The sequence below is a fragment of the Cuculus canorus genome, chromosome 14, assembly GCF_017976375.1.
Source record: "Cuculus canorus isolate bCucCan1 chromosome 14, bCucCan1.pri, whole genome shotgun sequence".
Classification (NCBI taxonomy): Eukaryota; Metazoa; Chordata; class Aves; order Cuculiformes; family Cuculidae; genus Cuculus; species Cuculus canorus.
The window spans coordinates 3,101,841-3,126,375 of NC_071414.1; the positions used below are offsets into that span (position 1 = coordinate 3,101,841).

At 42.2% G+C, this 24,535-nt stretch overlaps 1 protein-coding gene across 4 annotated transcripts in view; it reads left to right on the forward strand.

The window, feature by feature from the left end:
- The window catches only part of FBXW11 (F-box and WD repeat domain containing 11), a 72,070-nt gene that overhangs the window by 8,439 nt on the left and 39,096 nt on the right, over positions 1-24,535 (forward strand). Inside the window, exons 2-4 of one of the 4 annotated variants that reach the window (XM_054079620.1) lie at positions 691-770; positions 3,224-3,332; positions 8,164-8,265. The exons of 1 other annotated variant lie outside the window; for it this stretch is intronic. In XM_054079620.1, the coding sequence (XP_053935595.1) occupies positions 8,215-8,265 (51 nt within the window). In that variant the 5' untranslated portion in view covers positions 691-770; positions 3,224-3,332; positions 8,164-8,214. The remainder of the gene's footprint in view (positions 1-690; positions 771-3,223; positions 3,333-8,163; positions 8,266-24,535) is intronic. 2 more of the 4 variants (XM_054079622.1, XM_054079619.1) reach the window with 2 other exon arrangements.

Below are 24,535 nucleotides of genomic sequence, written 5' to 3' on the forward strand. Positions count from 1 at the left end.
CTCCATCTTCCCTTTGTTAAAGCTGCTTTAAATTAGTCACACTCTGAGCGTACTGCTGGAGGTCCGGGATGAAGGCCTTTTATCATCTCGCTCAGAAAGAGGTCACTTTTTCTTGTCACAGCAGCAGCAAGCCTTGGCTTGCTCTCCTCTAGATCATTTCCAGAGATACAACGATACTGAATGTTCACTGAATTTGGTGCTGTCATTCAGATCACGAGTGTCTTAAAGACTCCATCTTTGTGCTGCAGATGCGTAAGGCAAGTCAGATAATTTTGAGCCTGGGAACAGGGAAATAATCATGGCAATAACATCTTCTGGAGGGAATTCTGGCAGTTCATGGAGCAGGCTTGTGAGGCATTAAACCGGTGGTTGAAGCTTTAGTGTTTGCTTTGCTATTTGCTTTGTAGTTGCTTCTCATCTTCCTTTGTCTTTGCAAAGCGAGCTGTTGTTCCAAAACAGTTGTTGTGCCTTGGGTGATTTAGGGCAGGGGAAAGAATGATTTCTTGTCCCTAAATCTGTTTCTTTGTCTTAGATCCACCAATCCAATGACCCCACTAATGTAGTTGTTACTGGACTGGTAAGGTGCCTAGATTGTGCCTCTAACAGTGTTAAGAGTACATAATTGGGATTTCGTTCAAGAAAGAAGTAGGTACACCAAGCTGAAGATGATTGGCTGCTCTCTTTTAACAGACAAGTCTGAGAAGGAAAACCCATTCGAATCCCCTTTCATTCTGGATTGGTGGATCTGAAGCCCAGAAACAAAGTTTCAGGTAAGAAGTCACCCTGTACTATATCTTGCTGCTTCTGCTTAGATGAGTTTGTCTGCAAATTCAGTATCTTGCTTTAACTGCTTAATGTCCCTAAGGTAGTAGAACACACCAAGTTAGCTGCTGAGCTTAGCATAGGAAAGGGCACATTCAGTAATTCCATGGACAGGTTATTAGGAAATTGCAGATCTGCTGTGAAAACCAGGCCTTGGGAACATAAGGTAGACTTGCCTTCTGCGAAGTGGCAAAGCAGTATCCACAGGTATGGGGTACAAAGGAAAAGGCTTACAGATACTGCTTCCAAAAGAAGAAAACAGCCTTACTTACGACTTCGTTGAACTTAGTCGAGTTCAAGAAGGTAATAACTCTGATTCCTAGCTCTGTTCTCTGATGAGTTCATCAGAAGGTTAGAGAACTTGTCTAGCTGTTCATAGCACAAATTCCAGTAGCTTTGTCCAGCTGAAATGCCATTTGAGATTCTGTTGTGGGCAGCATTTGAAGTCAACCTTTAAATCCTTCATGAGATTTCAACAAAGTTCTGTACCTGCTTGTTCCCAAAGCATAGCTGAGCTGGTTGTAAGGCACGGTTCTCAAGAGGAGCTTTAAAGTCAGAGAGTGTTTATCTCGGAACAGGGGAAGCATGGTTGTATTTTGAGTCACTTTCATCCGAGATTTTGAGATCACTGGAGAAGACTGCAGCGTGCTATCATAAAGACAAGTTTGGAAAGTGTTTGTGTGCATGAGGAAGGAAAGCTGGGTTGCTGGCTGATAGGAAAATAAAGTTATGTGAGTTAATATCTGGTGTGAACGGGAGACCTGCACCTCTCCTAATGCCCAGCTTGGTTGTGAGTTAGCGCTTTAATGAACTTGGCAACTCATTTCTAAAGTCGGTATGATGCCGTATGCCTCAATTCCTTCTGATATTAATAGCCATAACACAGAGCTGCTTGAGTGTTCTCTTCTGTAGCAGCTGTTAAAGCAAACATTAAGGCCTCTTTACTTAACTAACAGTAGAAGAAACTTTTGTAGGTGCTGTTGATCTCATGTATTGTTTTAGCACTGCGTTTGATTTGCTGGCATATTTTGTGCAAAAATGATACTTGAATTTAATCAATGAATACATACATTAATTGTGCCCAGGGTATGGTTGTTTGCTGGTTTGATTTTTTTTTTTAAGTTTTATTTGGTTAGGGTGGAGAAGGCTTTAAAAAAAAAGGTTTTAAAAAAAAAATCTGAGAGAAAGTCTAAGGGAAATACTCATTAACCTTTGTCTGATACGTTTCTTGCAGTCTTGTCTAGCATCAGATTAAATCTATCTCACACACCAGTCAGACCCACCTTGGAGTTAACACGGGAGAATCACATCTTCCCATGGAATATTTGCTGTTTGGGGTGTGCCTTTTTCTGAAATGAGGGAACGGGAAGGTAGAAGTGAACTTGGCATCTTTAATGATGAAAACTGAAAAGAGGAAATAATTTAAATACATTGGGAGGGGGGGAGGGAGGGAAGAGGAAGCACAACTGTGTACTCCTGCTGAATAAGATCCCCGATGTTGGGATATTTAATATTGCTTAACTTTGTGAAGCATGAGGCAGACCTACCAAAGGCAGTAGTGGAGCTGAATTGGGCTAGAGTGCAAGGATATGCTGGCTGGAGGCTTAGTTCTTGCCTGGGCTTTGAATCTTATACTTTAAGAAGTAAGTTGTAAGTCAGCTATCAAACCCGAACGTGAAACCAGCACTTTCTTATGTGTGGAGCTCAGACTTCACATGCATTTAAAGTCATCGTTGAAGTGCATGCTGTGTTGTCTCTACTAGATTTTTAGAGGGGGTTAATATAATATTTAGGTTCTGTTAGGCCTCATCCGTAGAAACTCAATACAGAAAAGAGTCTAAGAAGTTTCAACATCTAGGACAGGTTTCAGCCACGTTTTTCTGATTGTTTAACTCATTCAATGTTTCTCCTCTCTCAGTTGGCAGTGCTAAGGCTCTGCAGGGTTCGTCTTTGTTTCCCAGTTATGATTTACCACGAGGAGGTGTGCTGCTGTCTGTGCTGTCAGTAATACCTCTGTTCTGCCTGCATAAGAGCATCAGAAAGCTGTTTTTCTTTGAAATGACCTTTTTTTATGTAACACAGGGTATGTAACTGCAGAAAGGAATATCACACTTCCGGAGTTTTGAAGCTGTAGGAATTGGGTTGTGCGTATGTGAAGGAAGCAAGAGTTAATCTAAATACTGTGTATATTAGAGAATTTAGATGATTTCATTTGATGTCTGGAGCGACTTAAGTAAACACAATAGGATTTTCTTCCTGGTCTTTTTTATCCTCCTGAAAATGAGCTACCGCATCTCATGAGTCTTATCCTGATTAATAAATTATAATGGGTGTAAGATTGTTGTTACATGCAAAGAAAGCATTTAATCTTTTCTCCACTGAACCCATATTCCTTTTGTAGCATCCGTTTGGTTGTAGCAAACGCATACTTTGATCTTCAGGAGCAGAGTGGGACTGCGTTACCGATCACCCTTCTGTGAATTCCTTGTGCTATCTAGAAGAACGGTGTGGTAATGAGGAGAATTTATCTGATAAATTATTTTCCTTTTGTCTTACTTTATATTTTCTGATTCCTCACTTAGTATTTTCCCCCAATGCAATCAGCTTACTTGCAGTTCTTGAATGGCTGGTGGAAGGTTGTAATGTTGAGCGACTTTGATTTTGAGTGGCAATCATTTAGCTAAATAGATTTTTGTAACGGAAGTGTGACTCAGCTGTGGGTTACCTATTTTTCTAGAATAATGTGATAACCATAAAGGAATAATCAAGAGCGTTTCACAAGTTAAAATGATTTTGCTGCTCTGTGGATACTTCTTTTTGAGAAATTTACTTTTACAGTTGTGGTTTGTTGAAGAACAGAAATGCAAGAGTAAATTAGATCTAAGGCAACTTTCTTCTCATGAGAATGTAGCAGTTCTTGAAGCAGAACACTTGAATGCCTGTGTAAAACTCCACAGATTTTGAAAGACGAACAAACAGCCTTCCAAGTCAGACACTCAAGACTGGATGTGAGGTTGCATTTTGGGTGTGGAAAAGGTAGTGATACGATGGCACTGATCCCAACTGACTCGTACGGAGCATGTGAACACACTGCATCTCTCAAGGGACAACTTGGATTTGACATGAAAATTGGAGGAGTACAAAGTGCTGCTCTTGGTCTGCCATAAATTGTTTCTTTGTTTTTGAGTACCTCGGCAAAGAGATTCAGTGTTGTGCCAAAGCGCGCAGCACAGCGAATGTGTCACCGTGCCAAGCCAGGCTGTCACTTGGGGAACACACGTACTTGTGTTACATGCATGCCCCCACACTTCGTTTCCAATTCAGTAGTCACACTTCTGAGCATACTTTGACATTTTTACTTTTCCACCTCTTGCAAATATTCAGACTACTTGTTCCGCTGTCTGGTTGGTTCAACACTGTTCTGCTTGTCACTGTTTAGAATGAATCACTTAAGGTAAAAACACCAGGTAAGAGGGGATGGAGTTCGCTGAGCCGTTGGCAACTGTTCCCTGCTGAGTGTAAAATAATACTGAAGGCCTTTGAACACTGTTGCTGTGTTATATTTTTTTCTGCCTTGTTGTGGTTAATGCTGATTTTTGAGAAACCAAGATCTGAGCTTGATACTAAATTTCACTTGGGACCATGTAGCTTTCATAAACGGTCACACTGTCCTTAAGACTCAGTTCGCTCTTCAGAATGCTCCTTTTTTTAGCATTAAGTCTGATCTTTCTGTCATTCCCAGCTATAGAGAGTGATCAGTAACAGCAGTTACCCTATGAAGTGCTGAAATAGAAATAAAGTAGTATCAGTTCTGTTGGTCCAGGCCTAAGTGAAAGTGAACTATGCAGTAAGTTTCCAAAGGTGAATGGCATTCAAATTTCTTACAGCTGAAAACCTGAAAGGAATTCAGAATGAGGGCTGAAGTTTTTGGTTGTACCTGAGTTTGCCAGTCTGAACCCCTGTGGGTGCATCCAGGACATGTACGGACCTTGCTGAGGAGCTGGTTCGTTGTCACTAGGAAGTTGGGGAAAAAGCATTTCAGGTTTCAGGGTTTGTAAACTTGAATGATTTGTTAGATCCTTATATTCAACTTTATTTTCTGATAGGAAAAAAGTTGTAGTAGGCGGAGTGAATTGATATAATTACTAATGCTAATGCTCCTTCATTTGTTCTACTCTGTTTTTCTTTGAAATTTTAGGCACCTCCCTTCAACAATCTTCTTTGGACTCTGTCTAGAAACTGATTTTCAAATGCAAGGGTATTTTTGCCTTAAGAGCAGAGTTTCCCAAACTGCAAACACCTTAAATTATCTTGTATATATAAAATGCATACAGTGAAAAATCCTAAGTCTTAGAAATGCTTTCCAGCACTAAGACTTGGTTGTATAAACACTGTCAATAATTGAGCTGGCAGTATTTCCATCCCTGGATATCAGAGGTGCAGCAAGTCCATCAGGAACACAGGCTATCGTCTGTATTCATTTCTGGAGCAATTTAATGGGCTTTATAGGATAAACGGGTGATTATATTATGTTTTGAAGTATAAGTAAGCGTGAGGATTTCTGTTTGGATGTAACTCTGAATTTCAAATGCTCTGAAATGAAAGGTTTCAGGACATTTTACAGTGCTATAACAATAGCAGCACTGTACGCCTATGAGAAGTACAAGGTACAGGGACATATAGGTAATTTTCTTTTGCCTCTATCCTAAATGTTATGCCTACAAAGTTGATTTATTGGAAGGAACACTGCTGCATGCTTTACCACTAATATAAGAAGTCATTAGCATCTGACCTTTAAAGGCATTGAAGTATATTCCTTTTTTAGTGATGCTGCTGAGAATTTATACTTTAGAATGCAAATGCATTTGCGTGGGTTTTCTAAATTTGAGATGCGAGATTGAAACCTAAATCTCGAAATGTAATTCCTGAGGCTGGGGCAGCAAAGACATTCTTGGTGAACAGAATTAAAATCAATCATAGAACAATAAAATCAACTTATGGCTCTTTCCAAACATAAGGCATCTAAAAGATCAGGGTGAGGATTTCTCTTATTTATATTTATTCTTTTGCATCGTTCAGTCCCTGCCGTGCAGCTGTAAAGCTCCTCTTTCATCTGCCTGCTCCTCCCGTTCCAGGAGCACGTTCAGATGAACAGGCAGCTATCCTGACCCGAGTTGATTAAAACTCTGCAGTGCCAATTAGCCTGTTACTCAAAGTTTGAATCTTAATTTGCCTTATTTTAGGCCGCATGGTTCTCTTGTATGCCAGAAGGTTTGACACTGGCTTAGATGTGCCTTTATTATGATGCCCATGGGCCAGGGTCCTTTTCCTTCTCCCAAGCTTTATTAAATAGTGCTGCGTCTCCCTGAGATCGTGACAGGAGCAAGTGGCAAGTGAAGGCATAAATTCAGGCTAGTTATGCAAGGATTAAATCTTTAGTACACTTTTATGCTTTTATTTATGACAGTTCCTATGCAGGCAGCATCAAGAAATAACATGACAGGGAAGCAGATAAATATTTGCACATTCCTGTTCTAGTGTGAAGTAGAAAACAATATTTAATTTGTGGCATTGTGCAATATTGTTGCTACAGCGGTGTGTCCAGTGATTTTTATAAATCCTTTTATCCAGAGTTTCGTAACACTGGAAAGGTTTTTGTGTGGCTCAAACTGGCCACAGAGGTGGCCTGTGTCTGGTATATTTAGAAGCAAATTAAAAAAATTGTTCTCAAATTACCCAGATTTTTAAGTTTTTCAAGTTCAGCTTATTTAGGTAGAGTAGTTCCTAGAAGAAAGCACAGTCTAATAACTGAAACCAGTGATTTTCAGCTTATAATCTGTGGACTGCTGTAGGTGTAAACTTGTTGCACAGGTTATACACACAGTTTTGTCCTGTATGAAAATTTTAGGAGAGAAGTTTGTTGTTTCTCAATCAGTGACTTTTACTGGGTGATGAGAGCAGAATTAAATTTTTACTCGGCCTGTATGTTTAAAAACACAGAAATTTATTTGGGCTTTCATTATTACCTGCAGCACTGCACTGAATTTTGGTGGTTCAGTGCCACGGGAACACTTCAGGTGTTGTGCCAAGTAAGACTAAATAATGAAACAGCTTAGAAAGAAAGTTTCTTGCATTACATATGCCTGTTTTGAAGCGGAACTCTAAACAATCTATATGGATTCATCTCAGTGGGTTTGATCAGTTCATCCTATCTGTCTTTAAACATATAGAGATGGGTTTTTTTGTGTCTCATTTAAATGAAGGTATTTTCTGTGTTGTCACTGGTTGACTGCCTTAGAACAAATCTGGGAACTAAATTTCAAGTGTTTGCGTGAGGAGGTGTCAAAGTAAATTATGGCAAAGGAATTATAGATATACGGAATTAATTATTTGATAGCTAAATGAAAAATCACATTTCTCTAAACCTTAAATAAGAAACTTTTAATGATAGGTAACTGAATTATTTTGATATTGAAGGAAGAATAATACCATATAGAATAAAGATGTTTATTTTACCTCTGTACATAAGGTGTATGCCCCCACTCTTTACATGACAAGTACACAGTACAGAACATCCATATGGAATTGCAGCCTTCCTGCTGGATAAGAGAAGAGAGAATTCCGATATGTTTTGTGCTGCTAAGGTTATTCTTCTGCTGTTTTCACTTTAATTTCTCTCGTTGCATATGGACTAAACTGGGCTTGCTCTTGCAGTTTGACCTCAACTGGGTGTGGTTCCGCTTTAAAAATACCCAAATCCTTGTGTCCCTGTCCTAGTACAGCAGCTGTAAGCTCAGATATTAATGCTGGCTTTGTTGTAAGGATAAATAGCTCAAATTGAGAGAGTTAGTGCGGGGTGCCAGACCTTAAATATTGCAGCTCCTCTGGGTTGTACCCTACAGACCTGCTCCCCAAGCTGAGCGCACAGGACAAAACCTGGTGAGCAGCCACAGCCAGGCCAGTTTGGGTCAGGTCCTTCCCTGTGGCAGCAGAGCCACTGCTGTGGGCAGCAGCCTGTGGATGCATCCACATGCTGATGGACCCACACCGTAACGACTCTTGATACCCTGGGGAATAAGTTTCAGTGTTTGGCTGGGCTCTAAAGCCAAGTGGTTGCAAAAGAGGAAAATCAGCTCGTTGTCCTTGCTCAGACAGAGGGATGACTTATTTTCTGAAAAGGATCTTCAGTCATTATTTTACCCTTGGCCGCTAACCCTATGCTTAATGTAGAAATAACATAGATAAGTACCCACGTTTACTTACTAATGAGTTGCCTGCCTTGAGTGATTTGTTGTGGCATCTAACTGCTTCTTCTCTTCCTTCCTTTTTGTCACCCTGCAGTGTTCTGTGCCAAGGTCTTTGTGGCTAGGCTGCTCCAACCTGGTAGAGAGCATGTGCGCACTGAGATGCCTGCAGAGCATGCCCAGTGTCAGATGTCTCCAGGTGCCTTTCTTCTTTCTTGTTGTAAATGTTATGCGTATGCTGTTGAACATTTGTTAAACTCTCAGGACTCTGTTTAATCCAATTGTTAAGTCTGCTAAATGTTTTTTTTTTGTGCATCCTTTTTTGAAACCTTCTACTTAACTGCATTGTAGGAATAAATCTTAAGTGAGCTTTTTGTACAGTAGGCTCCTGGGGGGGTGAGCTTTTGTGTTTGCCTGCTTACTGAAGTTGTGATTTAAGTAGCATAGTCGTGCATGTTGCCTGCTACATTTTGCTTTCTCATTTAATTTTAAAGACAATAACGTAATGAGCTTTGCCATTTCTCTTAAATTGCAGTGAACTGACTAGCCTGTAATATTTGTGTGATTTGATTTAGAAAGGATAAGCTTTTTATGTTCTACAAAGCATGATCGCGGTTATTACAGTCATTACGCATGTTGAATACAGAACAGTTAGCTCTGGGTGGCTCTGTTAACTCAGCTTCTTAACCTTTAAGAAGTGTGGCTCTGGGCTTTGCTCGGTGTTGAAGACCACTAAAGCTGAGGTTTTCTGTTGTTTTTCTTCTAGTAAGCTGTTGAAGCGGAGCCTGCGTAGTTTATAGAGGGGGGCATTGCTGCTGTTTCTGCACTGGTTTGGGAGGCTTTGAAAATGGTACAAAGGGAGGTTTTGATACCAGTTAACAATTTTGAACTCCCAGGATATTTACTCTGGAAAGAAAAGGCAGAACATGTAGTAACTGTGTGGCACTAAAGCGTTTCTGAGAGTTATATTTTTAGCAGAACATAACTATTATTAAATGTCAGTGTCTTTGATAACATAATAGCGTTATTCAGTGGTGCAGTCTTTCATGTGTACAAAACGAGTCCTTAAAAGAAATTGCTTTTTGTGAGTGTAAACTTCAACAAATCGAGTTTTGTTTGCAGCCAGTCCCTTTGAGTTCAGATGCTGGATAACATGAATGCCTTGCCTTAGAGTAACCATTTCTTTCAAACCTTCTCCTCTTGCCTGGCCACTTGAGTTCCAGCAAATTTGAGTTTCAGAATGAAAGTCTTCAAAATTTGTGTTAAAATACAAACTTTTTTTTTTTTTTTTGAATGCTTTGTTTCCAGTTTTGAAATACTGTGCAGGGGGGTTGTGACCCATGAGCAAGATAAATTTTACAGAGATTGGCACTACCTCATAGCCAGATAACGGTTATAGTAGATGCTTGTAGTCATTGCAGGGCAAAGTCACCGAGGTTGGGTGTCTGTCTTAGGAATATTTACAAGATATATCTATTCTAGGATCTTCCTGCTCTTCTTCCCTGATCCTTGACATTCACCCTCTCACTGGAAAAGTAAAATAAAACTTTCTTCAATGGGGATTCTGATTTTCTTTTTGTTTTTTTTTTTTTTTCTCCTGGACCTAACTTGTCCGTAGCCGAAGAACATCTCTGAATTTTTGAGCAGGTGCTCCTGATTGTTTTGAAGATAGGCTGGAAGGACGCTGGGTGGAGCCTGGTGGGGCCAGGCTAGTCATGGTTTCAAGGCTTGTTGGCGAGGGATGTGGGCAGTGAGTGTGGAGCAGCTGCTGCTTTGCTGTCACAAGGCTGTGTCTTGCACAGACCTCGAGCTGCCATCCAACATTGCCTTCTTTACCCAACTTTTGAATTTGTGACTTGTGCCTGTCTGCGTTTAACAGCCTGAGGACTGTCAGGAAAGGAGTGGTTTTGCTGCTAGTAACTTTATGTGGTGGTAGATGTAGATCTTGGTTTCATGCAGTCAAGGCCATGGGGAGGGCTACCTGCAGGACTGCCCTGAATTTCAAAGAACTTATCAGGCTGGGGGTCTCTCATGGGCTCAGGTTCCAACTGCAGGCAAAGCGTGCATCTCTGCAAGTACCTGATGTGGAAATTGCAAGGACTCCTTGATCATGAATCTGAGAGCTTTTGACTGCCCCAAATTTCTCCTCAGTTAGCATGTCTTGGCAAATGAACTGGGTTTTTTTCCCGCTGAACTTTTCATTAAAACAATGTTACAGACAGAAAAATCTATATACTCAACTGAAATAATAGAATGTTGGTAATAAATAGGTTTACTTTTCTTTCTGCTACATTGTTTATCAGTAGGTACATAGCAGTTAACTGTAAGGGGAAGAGGTGAAAGCTCAGGCTGCGTGGGTGATAAGTTATTTGATGCAGAATACATTGTATTACACACTTCTGTTGATAATATTGTTTAAAGGGTAAAATGCAAACCAGTTTGTTCATGAACATGCTGCTTTATACACAAGGTTTTTTGAAAGCTGTTATCACACTGATGTGGTGTCATATAATTAATCCAGCTGTTCTGTCAGGACACGTCATTTGGAAAAATATCTCATAGAGGAGTTGTTACAAATCTGTCAGCTTTCATGAAATCCACATTTGAAGTACAGGTTCATTTGTGCAGGCTTTTTTCTCCATGTCTTGTAGGAATTTAGCAATCCCAGAGCATTTTAGACCTCTAATCGTAACAGCTCACGGGCTTAACAAACCGTAGTAATAGAGTACATCGCTGTGGGGACAACCATGTTGTTGAAGCATGTGGGATTGCTTCAGAGCTGTCAGGAGCTCAGTGTGTGCAAGGAGACAGTTTTATGTATCCAGCCTCTTGTCCTTCAGGAGTGACTGAGGAGGGATTGCACTGGGGCGGCATTTGGCCCCTCTGTGTGTGGCTTGTACTTGTCTGCTGGCTGTGCCCTCGTAATGGGCTGTGTAGGGAATAAGAGGGATAACAGTCCGGAGCCGATACCTGGGCGTGCGGCTTGGTAAGATGCAGGGAGCATTTTGGTGATTTAAATTTTGTTAAAAAATAAAGGCTTGATTACTTGGGGTTTTTTTGGAAAAAAAAATCTTACTTTTGTAGAACTGTAACTGAGAGTGAGAGGGGTTGAGTCCTTTAGAAGCATCTGTGGGAGAGAGTTAAGCAAACAAAAAAGGTTCTCCTTTTGTGTGATTTGGTGAGGGCGAAAGGGAACTTGGAAGTGAAAGTGGCACCAGCTGCTTTTCCCCATTTTTATTTTTGATGCCATGCTTTGCCCTTCATTGTTTCCTGAGCTCTAAGCCCACGTGTAGAACATTTAAGGCATATATACCGGGAGATATTTGTTCTGTAGCACTTGTTCAATTAGCGAAATTGTGATTAGTAGGGAGTTTAAGAAGGGAAATGTAGAAGCCCTTTGGTGAGTCACAGAAGTCAGCTGGGATTTTTATCTGTTACCTTTGTGTGTTTTATATGTGCAGTAATTAGTGCAAGAACCAGAAAGAAGGAAAAAGCCTAGTCTTTTAATATGGAGCCTTGTGGCATGTTTTCAGGCAGCCCTTAGTCTGTGTTTTTTTTCAAGCATTTAGGCTTCCTGAGTAGTATCCCGTCAGTCTAAATCTAAAAGGTGAAAGCAGAGATTAGGTTTACTCTTGCCTTTCCCTAATGTTGTTAGCAGCCATAAAACCTAACCAGGCTCCTCTGAAATCGAGCTGTAACATTCAAGTAAGTGCCTTCTGATGCCAGTGGAGTGGATGTGATGTTCCAGTTCTCCACAATTAACCTGGTTTTGTGTTCTATGCTTTTTCTCATGCAGTGAGAAACCTCCATAGTTCCTGTAGTTCACTGGAGAAACATTTACTCTATGCATTCTGAGAGCTGTCAGTGAATGGGTGGGGGAAGGAGATAATTGACTAAAAAATATTTATTCCTGTTTGTGGTAATTTGCTCTCATTTATTCTGATTTTCAATGTAATTAATATCGTTTGGAAATAAAGTCCTTGATGCTTATCATCACTTGTTATTGTTGTATTGAAAAGTGTATATGAAATGCCAGATCACAATATTCAAAACTACTATGGATTCTGAAGCCATATTTTTTAACTGCTTAATTATCTTTAATAATGGTTTTGTGCCAGGGAGCTTACCATTATGAATGTACTTGGATTCAAATAGCTCCTGTTTTCATCCTCACTTTGATATGGATGTAACTGCAAGATTAAAAGCTCATTGGTCTCTTATTTAGGTGTTTAGAGAAACTGGTTCTTTTAGCAGTTGTGCAGTGCAGTGCAGCCATATTGACACATCACCTTCCCTAGCTTCATCCTCGGGAATTGCTACAGTGGATTGGAATGTATTTTGTCCCTCTGGTTTGGGAAATGGCTCCGGCAGCCCTGTCACACAGAGAGAAGCGTCCAGTGCTCTTATTTCTGTACAGAAACCTCTCCAGTGTGTGTTGAAGCCTGATCATTAAGCAACAGGAGAGAAATACTCCAACGTTGCTTTGAATTATTACCTGCCATAGAATGTGGTGAAATAATGCTTTGGGAATAAAGTATTAGAGGGATTACATGAAGTTCTCCCAGTAGCCTAGATACTGCTCATCCAGGTCTTTCTTCTTGGTATTCAGTTGCACTTTTCCCTGACATTTTTAGGGATCATTGTATCACTTTTCTAAAACTCTACTCAGTTTGTTCTTCTTATTCAGACACACCTCCCATTGTGTTGGGTTTTTTTCCTACACCTTTTCATTTATATTGTCCTTAAAATGTTCAGCTTAATTGTTGGTAGTGTCCTGCTTTTCATTTTAAGTCTACGTGAGGGGTCTTGGAAGCTCTAACAGAGCACTGGTTCACTACAGGAGCAATAAACTGCTCACTTTCAGAGCTTCCAGTGCAAGAAGCCCACCTGTTCCTCCAGAAGCCAAATCTGGCAATTCCTGTGGTGGCTGCCTGAGACTTGCAGCTACCCTGCCTCCTCCCAGCCCATTCACCCACTGGCGTAGGCTTTGATAGTGCGCTTCGCTTTGCCTGTCCTTCATCCTTGACTTCTGCACAGCAGGATGTCCAGCTCCATCAGTGTTCCTTGATCTGCGTTTTCATTCTTACACGACATGTCCTGGTCTTGGACACAGGAGGAAGGTGACATTGATGTAGTTCTTGCCAGTGTCATTCCTGCTTAGGTTAAAACAGAGTGTATTGATTTACTCTCCATAAGCGGAAGCTGTCTTCACAAAATCGTGGTCTTAAAAGGCCTTTCAATTGGCCAATTTATAATTTATTATAGAAGAAATTAGGATTTGCCAGTGGCAAGTGAAGTTCTGGAGCACTAAGACTTTAATATTAATGCCTTACAATCTCATTCCCTGCAGAGGGAATTATTTGCTAGCGGTAAGGAATCTCAGTGCTGTCACACGGAAAGAAGTTTATCTTTCTATTTATTGATAAGATACAACTTAGCATTACGTTGCTTAGCTTCTGTTTGTTTTTCTCTACTGATTTTGAGCTTCTGTTGGTTGATGTTTGTGTTCAGATACCAGAAGGAAGTACAACATCAGAAATTACAATTGGAAAAAAATGTACTTGCAAATGAAGGATTCTGATTTATTGACCTGAAAACTTCCACCATCCCTTTTTCGCAGCACAAATTCAGAAGCAGACATGGAGCAGTGTTCTTAAAATGACAATGAATGCAGAAGATGCCTTCCACTAAAACTTTTTCCTGCGGAGCGTGAAATCACGAATCGGAAGATGATGAATAGGCTGTCGCTGTGTAGTCTGCATCCTTTTGAAAATGTTATTCTCTGCTAAAATGAGTTACCGTAGCCAGACAACTGCTTTGCTGCTTCTGTTAGGTTTGCAATGATTTACAAATACATCTTTGACATGTTTTCTGTATTTTGCCTCAAAACAGTTGGGACTGTTACCATTTCTTTTTGGAAGCAGTCCAACAGGTCCATTATAAAGCAATGAATATTTGATTCCTTTTCTTTAAAGGAACGGAATGTTCTCTCCAATATCTGGAATATTTGTGCTTGTCCCTCTGTTTTAAACAGTCATCTTTTTGAGGAAGAAAACTTTAAAACTAAGGAGAGTGTTGTAGAAGCAGTTAAAGCTATCCATACAGGAGGCCTGTTGCTGGTTTGTGCAGCAAGATGGCCTGAATCACCCAGTTTGGAGAGCTGATGTGAAAATGTGCAGTTGCCCTGTTAATCAGCAGCAGTGCTTCCCAGTATTGTTGTTTCTTCAGGCTGAAGTTGGAGCCTCCTCTCAAAATTAATCACAGTTTGGATTTTAGTTTTGGCAGTTTCTCACAAGACCTTGGTTTGGTTTTTTTTTAAGTTGTTAGTATGTGTGTGTTGCAGACATTGAGGGCTGATGCGATGGCTAGTTGCATAGATTGCAAGTATTATACCTTTTTCCCCCCTCCTTGTGCCCAGTGCCTGGCCCATCCCAGTGATGTCTGCCAGACCGCACTCCAGAATCACAGTGTATTTCTGTAGCCAAGTGCCCCAGACTGGGGCCGGTGCTGGGGATGCAGCCTCTCATGGGCCAAGTCTCTGGCTGCAGTCTCTGACCGTGTCAGCAGCTTCTTGTGCTCCTGATGGTGCAGCCGTGGCTTGTTGCTAGGTTGAGACACCCACAGGATAAGTAAGTGTAAAATGCAGGGACTGAGATTTTTCCAAGCATGATTTATTACCTGAAGGGCAGTGTTATGATAAGCACTTTGTTCAGTCATCCTTTGTGTATGTGAGTGCTTTCAGCTTTGTGACTTCAGTTATTGACTACGCCTGTTCTTTCCTAGGGCCAAGAAGCGAGACATTAAAAGCTCTTCATTGGGCCAATTCATAGTTTATTTTTATGTAGAAGAGAGTGGTTACTTACTAGATTCCTTTCCTTCAGCCAGTGGGCTAGTATGGAGCTATGAACCAGAGCTCTTCCTCTTCAGTTTCCTCAGCTGAGGACCAGAAGCACGTTCCCTGGTGTCAAAAGACATCAGAAGCAAAGAGGGTCCACATCTGTAAGTTTTGGTTCATGGTTTTCCCCAGACACATGAGACATGTCAGTCCCTTGGAGCTCACTCTGGCTGTGCCAGATGGGTCCGGCTCTGTCGGTTCTGGCTGTGGTAGGTATGCAGCAAGTGGTGGCAGTGAGCTGGACCGCCAGAGGCAGCCTGTGACACCGCTTTGCAAGTTGGGGTCATCTGCACCGACTTCCTCTGTGTGGGGCTGTTTGCTGGTAAAGGGGTTTGATGGTATGAACAATATAATACATACCAATGCTTTTTTTACTTTCATGTTTTCAGCAGTTTTTAGAGAGCTTTGAGGCTTGCATGTGTCATCCTCAAGCTGCAAGCTTGCTTGAACAGAGGAGTGACTCCTTGCAGGAGCCTGGTTTTCTTTCTAAACTGCTTTTCAAGTTATTTCACCTGTGACTGTTAGTTAGGGGGCAGTTTTTACCTTCATCTTTTCTTCAGAAGCTGCTGATATTCTAAAGTTTGTAATTTACTTAATCAGTAATATTTATGATAGTAGGAGGAAGCGATGATGTGAATCCCTCTTGAGATATTTCACTGAGCTGCTGTCTGCTGTAGAATAGACTTCTAAACGGTGAAAAAGTAGTGTGAGCTTAGAGATCTGGTCCTTATTTCTTCGGATCACTTGCTATCCTGCCTTTTGCCAGTGTTTCCCTTCTGTGCCATTTAGGAATCACAATCTATCATTTCTCAGACTAGGAAGGATAAGTTCCTAAGGAGGCAAGCGGATTTCTTCCTGGTGGATTCCCGTACTAACACGAGGTACTAGGCCCTGTCTCGGTAAACGCAGAGCTGTGGCTTACAGCTGCAACAGATGTGCATCATTTCAGATAGTAGTATATCTTCCTCAGAGAAGCTGACACAATCAGCCTAAGCTTCATATACTTCCCCGGTAGTGGGCAGGAGCTGTTATTCCTGATGCCCCTTATAATGCATCTGCAGAAGATCCTGCATTTGAGTGGAGAGGTGGTGTTAGCCACACCTTCGTGTTTGTGCTTTCTCAGCCTTCTTTGAAAAAGGTTTTTTTTGCTGTCTGATCCTGTTCTGCTGCGAAGAAGTTTGCTGCGTAATGTGTCTTGCTCCCTGCCTGCCTTCCAGCAGTGCCATGCTTCTGTCCGGAGGGAGTAAAATCTTCCGTAGAGAGGAGAAGGAAAGGCAAGGCAGTCTATTCCTGGTATGGGTCATAGAGTCCTCAGCCTTGCAGGTGTTTGGTCAGTTTTCCAGGGAAGAATTTTTAAGGAAAGAGAAAAGTATATTCGAATCTTTCTCACCAAGGGAAAGGGCCTTGCTTTCAAAGAGGACAGATAATGGTAAAAAAATTTAAATTAATTAAAATATTAATGAATGACAGTGGACCTCAAAGTTCTGTCTGCGTGAGACACTCATTAGCTGATAGTGAAATGCCCTGCTTGAAAAAATCACTTAAACACGGTTCAGGTGAAGATATCTAAGTGAGATGTTTGAACTAGAGAATTTATTCAAAGGATATGATACCAAAACAACGTTTACTGTGATGTAGTAGGAATCCCTGTAAAGTTCTGCCCATGTTGGCTCAGGCTTCTAGAGCAAATGTCATCTGCAAGTCTGCAGCTTGTGTGTAAGTAGGTATGTTGGGAAAACTGTTAAGAGTTAGGCTCATGCCTTTGAATTCAGTTCCTGGACAGTAAAAAAGCAGGATGCCTGGTGCTAAGTGCTTGTCATCACCCTACTCAAAAGGCTTTTCTATTGTCCTGCAGTATCTATTAAATTCTTTTTAAGCCCTGCTAACTTTAAAGTTAGCCTTCAGGGCAGATTGTTGGAGGGAAAAGCCCTTTTAGATCCTGGATCAGGCCACGGAAATGTAGCTGGCACTTTGATGCTGTTCTTTTTGCTCAGATGTTGAGGAAACAGTAGTTTTCATGCTGAAGTGGCATCCAACCCAGCTGTCTCCAGGCAGTGAGGTGATTACTGGCATGCTGCATGGTCACAGTGTGGGTTTTAAGGCCTTTCCCATCTGCTGCCCGTGCAGCGGAATGCCACTGTTTAGTGGTGCTGACACACAGTGTGAGCTGTGATGTAACGTCCGTCACTGATGTGCTACAGATTATTTTTAATCTGTCCAAAAGAGGAACCTGAGATGTTGTGCAACTGTGCCTCCCGCTCTCGAATCCTTCTCTGTAAAGTCTTATAATGATGTGCTTTTTGTATTAAACAGCTGTAACTGGAAGTTGTAGGGGGAGAATTGCTGGTCTTAAGGGTCAGGAGCATTTAGACATCCATTATATGTCATGTGAAATCTAAATTATGCAATGGCACCTTCCTTTTAATACCTAGATAAAATCAGCATCGACTGCAGTGTCTCTGCCTGATCCTGGGCAAGGCTCAGTGGGTATTCGAAAAAATGATTTGTGAGCTTTTTTTTTTTTCACATCTTGTATTACTGAAGGCTTCTCTCTGTAGCTGAAGGAAGTCTGTAACCTCTCTTGAGATAAGTTCTCTCCGGAATTTTATTTACTTGGATATCAGCAGTTACAAAAGCACACTGAAATTGTGTATAGGTAAAAGTCTGTTTCAGACAGTTAATGAGTGATGAGGATTTCCAGGATAGATGTGATGGATTGATGCAGTTTGAGTTGCTGGCTCTGGCAGGCTTTGCCATACAGCTCTGGAGGAAAAAAATGGGCTTACAACAGCATGAGATTCTTTCCTGAAGCAGCTGACTGGTTTTAGGCTTTAGTTTTATTGACTATTTCATTGTGGTGGCTACTTTTTCTGTACTTCTTTTCTTGCAAAACACAAATAATTGACGGTTACTGAGATTCTATTATTTCAGACTCCTCAGGGTTCTGAGTAACCTTTCTATAACTTCACAAAAAAGGTTTGTACAGAAACCTCTTCAAAATCTGGTTAAAGTTCTGCTGATCCTCAGGGAAGTGCAAAACCCAAAGAATCTGTATAAATCCTGATGTAGCTCTGTTGGCCAGGGAAAAAGAAGGGAAGTGGTGTTGACGTTTGTCATTCAGCCACTCAAACTGGAAGCACATGTCCGCTGCTTCTCCTTCTGTTCCATTTTATTGAGGGTTAAAGGGCTGGGGACCTTTTCTGCATCTAAAGGGAAGAAAAGAGTAATAAGCACCAGTGTGTGTGTGACACAGTAGTGAGAAAAATTGATCAGGTTTGAAAACAACAGCTTAGTGGTCTGGATCTTCTGCTGGCTGCAGTGTCTGCATCTCTGCTGCCCATTGATGCCCCATCTTTCCTACAGCTTTTGGGACACCTTCGTGTTGAGGGTTGTGCCTGGCTGCTGGCCGGAACGGTGAGGTAACTACTTTTGGGCAGAGCTGGTTTCACAAGGAACCAGCAGCAGGGATCTGAGCTGAAATTCCCTCTGGGAATCTAGGAATAACCCTTGAAGTATTTTAACTTTGCACCAGGCAGCCAACTTGCAAATGTAGTTAATCTTAACATAGGCTAATTTATTTTTTTGATGAATGTTAATTCATCTAATTACAAGCCTAGCCTGAAATTTGCTTCTGAGGTGTTACTTGCCGTACTTTTAATCTGAAATACTGCTAATGGGCTTATTAATTGTGTAGGGGAGAGTGGTGTGTGTTCTTAACAGGCTGAGCAGAGAAAGGATTGAGAGCAGCCCTGAGGAGAAGGACATGGGGTGCTGGGGTTGAGAAGTTCATCATGAGCCAGTAATGTGCATTTACAGCCCAGAAACCAACCATGTCCTGGGCTGCACACAAAGAGTGAGACCAGCAGGGTGAGAGAGGGTATTCTGCCCCTCCGCTCTGCCCAGGTGAGACCTCACCTGGAGCCCTATGCTCAGTTCTGAAATCCTCAGCACAGGAAGGATGTGGAGCTGCTGGAATGAGTCCAGAGGAGGCCACAGAGATGATCCGAGGGCTGAGCACCTTCGCTGCGAGGACAGGCTGAGAGAGTTGGGGTTGTTCAGCCTGGAGAAGAGAAGGCTCAGAGAGACCTTAGAGCAGCTTCCAGTGCTGAAAGGGGCTCCAGGAAAGCTGGGGAGGGGCTCTTGATCAGGGAGTGCAGGGATAGGATGAGGGGGAACGGTTTTCAGCTGAAAGAGTGGAGACTTAGATCTTAGGGAGAAGTGTTTTGCTGTGAGAGTGGGGAGGCCCTGGCCCAGGTTGCCCAGAGCAGTGGTGGCTGCCCCATCCCTGGAGGTGTTCAAGGCCCGGTTGGATGGGGCTTGGAGCAACCTGATCCAGTGGGAGGTGTCCCTGCCCATGGCAGGGGTTGGAACTGGATGGGCTTTAAGGTCCTTTCCAACCCAAACCATCCTATGATTCTGCCTTGGTTACCCATGAATGTAATGCAAAGAAAGATATATCACACAGCTTTTGTGCCTTGTGTTGTACTGCAGGATGTGTAATTTGAGTTTTGCCTGGCACCTGACTGGGGGTGCCCACACAGTGCAAATGCTTTGCGTAGTGATGCTCCATTTGAACTCCTTTGCTTGTAGGAGGTGTGTGCAGGGGGGTTCAGGGCTTTGAGACAGAGTACTCATAGGAACAGTGCGTTGTGGGGATGCATCAGCCAGCTCAAAAATGTCTTGGCTGCTTACAGAGTCCTTGAAGTCTACAGCTGTTTGTCTGCTTCCTGAGTTGGAGCAGCTCTGGAGGTACAAATTTGAGCAGTCACAGTGAAATGGAACTCTAAATAGTTTGTTTTCCTTTTACGAGTCCTACAAATGAGTTGATTAGTGAATGTGAAGAGGTTTATTTTCTTCCTTCCAGAGTAGATGCAAATTTATCATGATCTTTTTTTTTTTTTGCAATATTTTCCCTTCGAGTTTGCATTTGTGATTTTTTTTTTTTTTTTTTTTTTTAGTACAGGCAATGAAAGCTTCAAGGGGCTCTTTACCAGGTGTTGAGGCTGTTTCTCAGGTAGTAAATGCTGCTTCACATTTCCATTATATAAAAAACAAAAGAGCTTGTCATACCTAATCCTTGAGTTCCAGTTCGCCTAAGAAAATCCAGTTATTTAGGGTAGATTTTTATAGTGTAGATGGAAATGGCCTGGACAGATATATAGTGCAGGAGAGGTGTCTGTGGTGCGGTGGAACTCTTAAAAACTTGTTGCATTAACTTCTGGAGTTCCAGTGAGTTTGCTGTCTGGGTAACATGGTTTGAAGTATCTCTTGAGGCTTACATGTACAGGGAAAAAAACTGTTCTACTTGGTGATGCATTAAGATTCAAAGTGCAAGTAGGTTTTACTTGAATAGGTTTATTTAGAATATTAATTAGATGAACCATTAGCAATATTGTTAGTGCAAACCCAATAATGGTAATTGTAGCTGAGAGCTTGAGGTAACTTCTCTGAATTAAAAAACAATAACAAGAAAAATGGAACCTTGTTCCTAGTGCCTGTGTGCCTTGCTGCAGCCTGGTTGTCGCAGCTGTGTTGCTGATGTAAGCGTTTCACTGTTAAAATAATTATTTGCAGGCAGAAAGGATTTCTGGTTTGGGTTATTTGTACTCTAGTGTTGTGATTAATTCAGAAATGTATTAGGGAGACGATTGAACTGTTGGCAGTGATTATCAGTGATAAAAGCCTAATGACTGCTTTAATTTACTATGAAGTGTTGAGAGCTATCTGTGCTGGGCAAGAGTGTGATGTACTGCACACAGAGCGTATCTGCCCAGAATGGCTGAGTGACCTCGTAGTTACAGGCATGAACTGAGACAGCTGAGAAATGAGCAACACTCCTAAGCTGAAGGTGTAATTAAACCTTCCCTTGGGCTGGGAAAGGGCTGCCGAGTCCAGCTGGTTAGAGAACAAAGCCAGTTTTCACCTGAAGTAAAACATGATCCGTAAGGCTCAGGTGCAGCATTGCAGTAAGACTTGCTGGCTGTCCCTTACTGCTAGGTGCTCTTTCACAACTTAAGGTTTTTTTAATTAATGTTATTAATTCAATTTTTTCAATTACCAGCTTGAGCTGAGCATGGAGGCATTGTGAAAGAAGTTACAGCAAGGCTTAGTGTAGCCCCAAACCGTCTCCATCTGAACTGAAGACTGCAGTTGCCATTTTTCAGGAAGCTGATTCTGCACAGGACTAGTCCTTTCTGTTTTCATCAGCTCATGGAATACTTTTGGTTGGAAGGCACCTTGTAAGTCTCATCCAATTCCACCCCCTGCCAGGGGCAGGGACACCTCCCACTGGATCAGGTTGCTCCAAGCCCCATCCAACCTGGCCTTGAACACCTCCAGGGATGGGGCAGCCACCACTGCTCTGGGCAGCCTGGGCCTTGGGCAGATAGAGAGAAAGTGATTGAAATGTGAGTCTCAACATGTTTCTATTCAGCAAAACAGTTTGCATGATGTGCAAGCTTTTCAAGCCTTCATGGTTCGGAACTTGGAATGGTCAAGGATTGCACAATTCAGTACTCATTGTCCTTGGAAGAACAACCAATTAATATACAGGCAGTTTTTGATTACTGGCTCTTTACTCCAGACACTCGGAGAATTAAATGAAAGTTAAGGGGTGTTTGAAGCAGTTTCACAAGGAACGTGTTAGCCGTGATCCTGCAGTACCTGTTGAGGTCAGCCCTCCCTGAAGAAGTAGAAGCCCTATTTAACATATTTACAAAAAAAGCCCCAACCACGTGGAACTTGAATTGGCTGATGGATCAAAAGCCTCCTCCCCATCTAAAGTAGAAACTGTACCTGCTGCTGAAAGCACTGAGTGTCTCTGGGGACTGCAATAGTGGTGAGTTTTTTCTAGTGATGTCTGGGTGGGAATACAGAGATGCTTGAAAATAGCTGTAACTTGGACAAAAGTAGCAGAGGTTTTTTGTTTCTTGTTCCATCCTAAATCGACTGCAAATTTAAGCACTGAATAATTTTTAAATCCTAATCTTCCTGAGAAATCTGTGTTGCCTGATTCCCAGAGCTCTCAGAGCCCGCCAGGTGGTTTTACTGGTACGGTGCATCCTCCATTGCCAGCTGGGTTTTGAGTTCCCAATGGAATGGCTCTGCTGGGGGGATCAGACTGCAGTTTGTGTGTGCCACTGCCTGTCAGAGGGATGTGCCATCACCAAATGCTCTGCGATGGAGTCAGAGCCCTTGCTTTATGAAATTGGATCAGTGTAGTAATTCTGAACTGCCGAGTATTTTCATGTATAGCTTCATTTTAAAACCAAATTCCACAGTTCAGTCCTCTGTGGACACAGCCCATGCTGCTCCGACTTCTGAGGTTAACTTTTTGTTAAGTCAGACATATGGAGTATTAAGAGATGTGCGGTTGATTCCTTACAGAAACTGAGCAAATTAATATTTTAATAAGATTGAGGCAAAGGCTGATACTTTAGAAACAACGTTAAAATAGTGGCACTAATTGCCAGTGGCCAAAGCACTGGTGATTAAACAAGAAAACCTGTTTAGTACTTGCTTGGATTCTTTTGAAGCTGCAAAAGTAACTGTTCTGAGACACCAAAGTGAAGAATGGCTTGAGGTTTTCTTTCTCTTGCAGAGACAGGAGCAAATTGTTGGGCTTGGGGGATGTAAATCTGGACAGAACTTTAGGGGCATCAAACCAGGTGTGTGAAAGCATTAGGTTCTAATTTTAAACACCTCATGTCTGCAGGCTGTGGTCAAACTACGGTGTTTGGTTTTAGCGCCTCGAAACTGGACAACTGTCCACTGGTGCTGAGTTTACCATGTAATCTTCTTAGCGTTTAGTCAGAGGCCAAGTAAAAAATGCTGCCTTATTTTCAGTATGAGGGTTTTTTTCTAATTTGGCTTCAGCTGTTGGATCTTGGTAGACTCTTTTAGTATTTCAAGTCTATTTTTGTCTGAACTTCCAGCAATAACTACACTAAAATAAAACCTGGCAGCTGGCAGAGTAGCTTGCTAGGTAAAAAGTGAGGTTTATTGAACTGAATTTGTGCAGATCCCTAGTACTCACATCAATAGTTTCATTTAACCTGAGACAAGCAGTTACTGATAGAGATGTCAAATATCGCCATATCCATAATCGGCAGAGTTGCCTTGCGAGTTAGTATCATAGAATATCTCAACTTAGAAGGGACCCATAAGGATCATTGTTCATTAAGTTTGGAAGAGACCTCTGAGCTCATCCAGTCCAACCATCAGCTCAAACCCATCATGCCAACTAAACCATGTCCTGAAGTGCCACAGCCATGTGCTTTTTGAACCCCTCCAAGGATGGGGACTCCACCACTGCCCTGGGCAGCCTCTGACAGGGCTTCACCACTCTGTCAGTAAAAAAATCTTTCCTAATATCCAATCTAAACCTCTCCTGACACAATGTGAGGCCATTTCCTCTCATAACTCTCCGCTCCTTACAGGACTGCCTAAAACTAAATCAAGTTTAACTTGATGAACCATAGGGCTTTGTTTTCAAAGTGCTTTATAGTGACTGTGGACAGGGGATCGAGTTTATCTACCATCAGATACTCTGCATCCAACAGAAACTCTATATTTGGAAAACTGTTTGACTGAGGGCTCTATTTTCTGCTTTTCTCAAGGGATCTTCTTTTTTGCATAGAGATGTGACTTGATTATCTCACTAAATTAAAAAAAACCAAACACGTTTTATCTTGTTACATAATGAATGGAGAAATATCACAAGGCACCATTTTCATAGGCACCCTGAGTGAGGCTAAACCTATAGCTGGAGGTGTGTGTACCCAGGGCAGTGCTCCAGGCTTGGGGAACAGTGGCTGGAAAGCTGCCCTGCGGAAAAGGACCTGCAAGTGCTGGTTGACAGCAGCGGAACATGAGCCAGCAGTGGCCCAGGTGGCCACCAACATCCTGGCTTGGGTCATCCATGGTGTGGCCAGCAGGAGTAGGGAGGTGATTATCCCTCTGTACTTGGTGCTGGTGAGGCCATGCCTTGAATCCTGTGTTCAGTTTTGAGCCTCTCACTACAAGAAGGACAGTGAGGGGTTGAAGTGTGTCTAGAGGAGGACAGTGAGGCTGGTGAAGGGGCTGGAGCCTTCACAGGTCTTATAAGGAGTGGCTGAGGGCCCTGGGACTGTTCAGCCTGGAGAAGAAGAGGCCGAAGGGAGACCTCATCGCTCTCTGCAGCTCCTGAAAGGAGGTTGTGGTGAGGTGGGTGTTGGTCTCTTCAACCAAGTAACAAGTGATAGGACAAGAAGAAATGGCCTCGGGTTGCGCCAGGGGAGGCTTGGGTATTAGGGAACATTTCTTTACTGACAGAGTGGTGAAGCCCTGGCAGAGGCTGCCGAGGGCAGTGGTGGAGTCTCTGTCCCTGGCGGGGTTCGAAAAATGTGTAGACATAGCAGTTTGGGACATAGTTTAGTAGGCACGGTGGGGTTGGGCTGACAGTTGGTCTGGATGATCTTATGAGTCTTTTCCAACCTTAACAATTCTATGATTCTATGTCATTGCTCTGTACCTAGCCTATGGCTGTGCTTCTGCAGGAAGTTTTTTAAGGGATGAATCCTTGCAGAGATTTGAG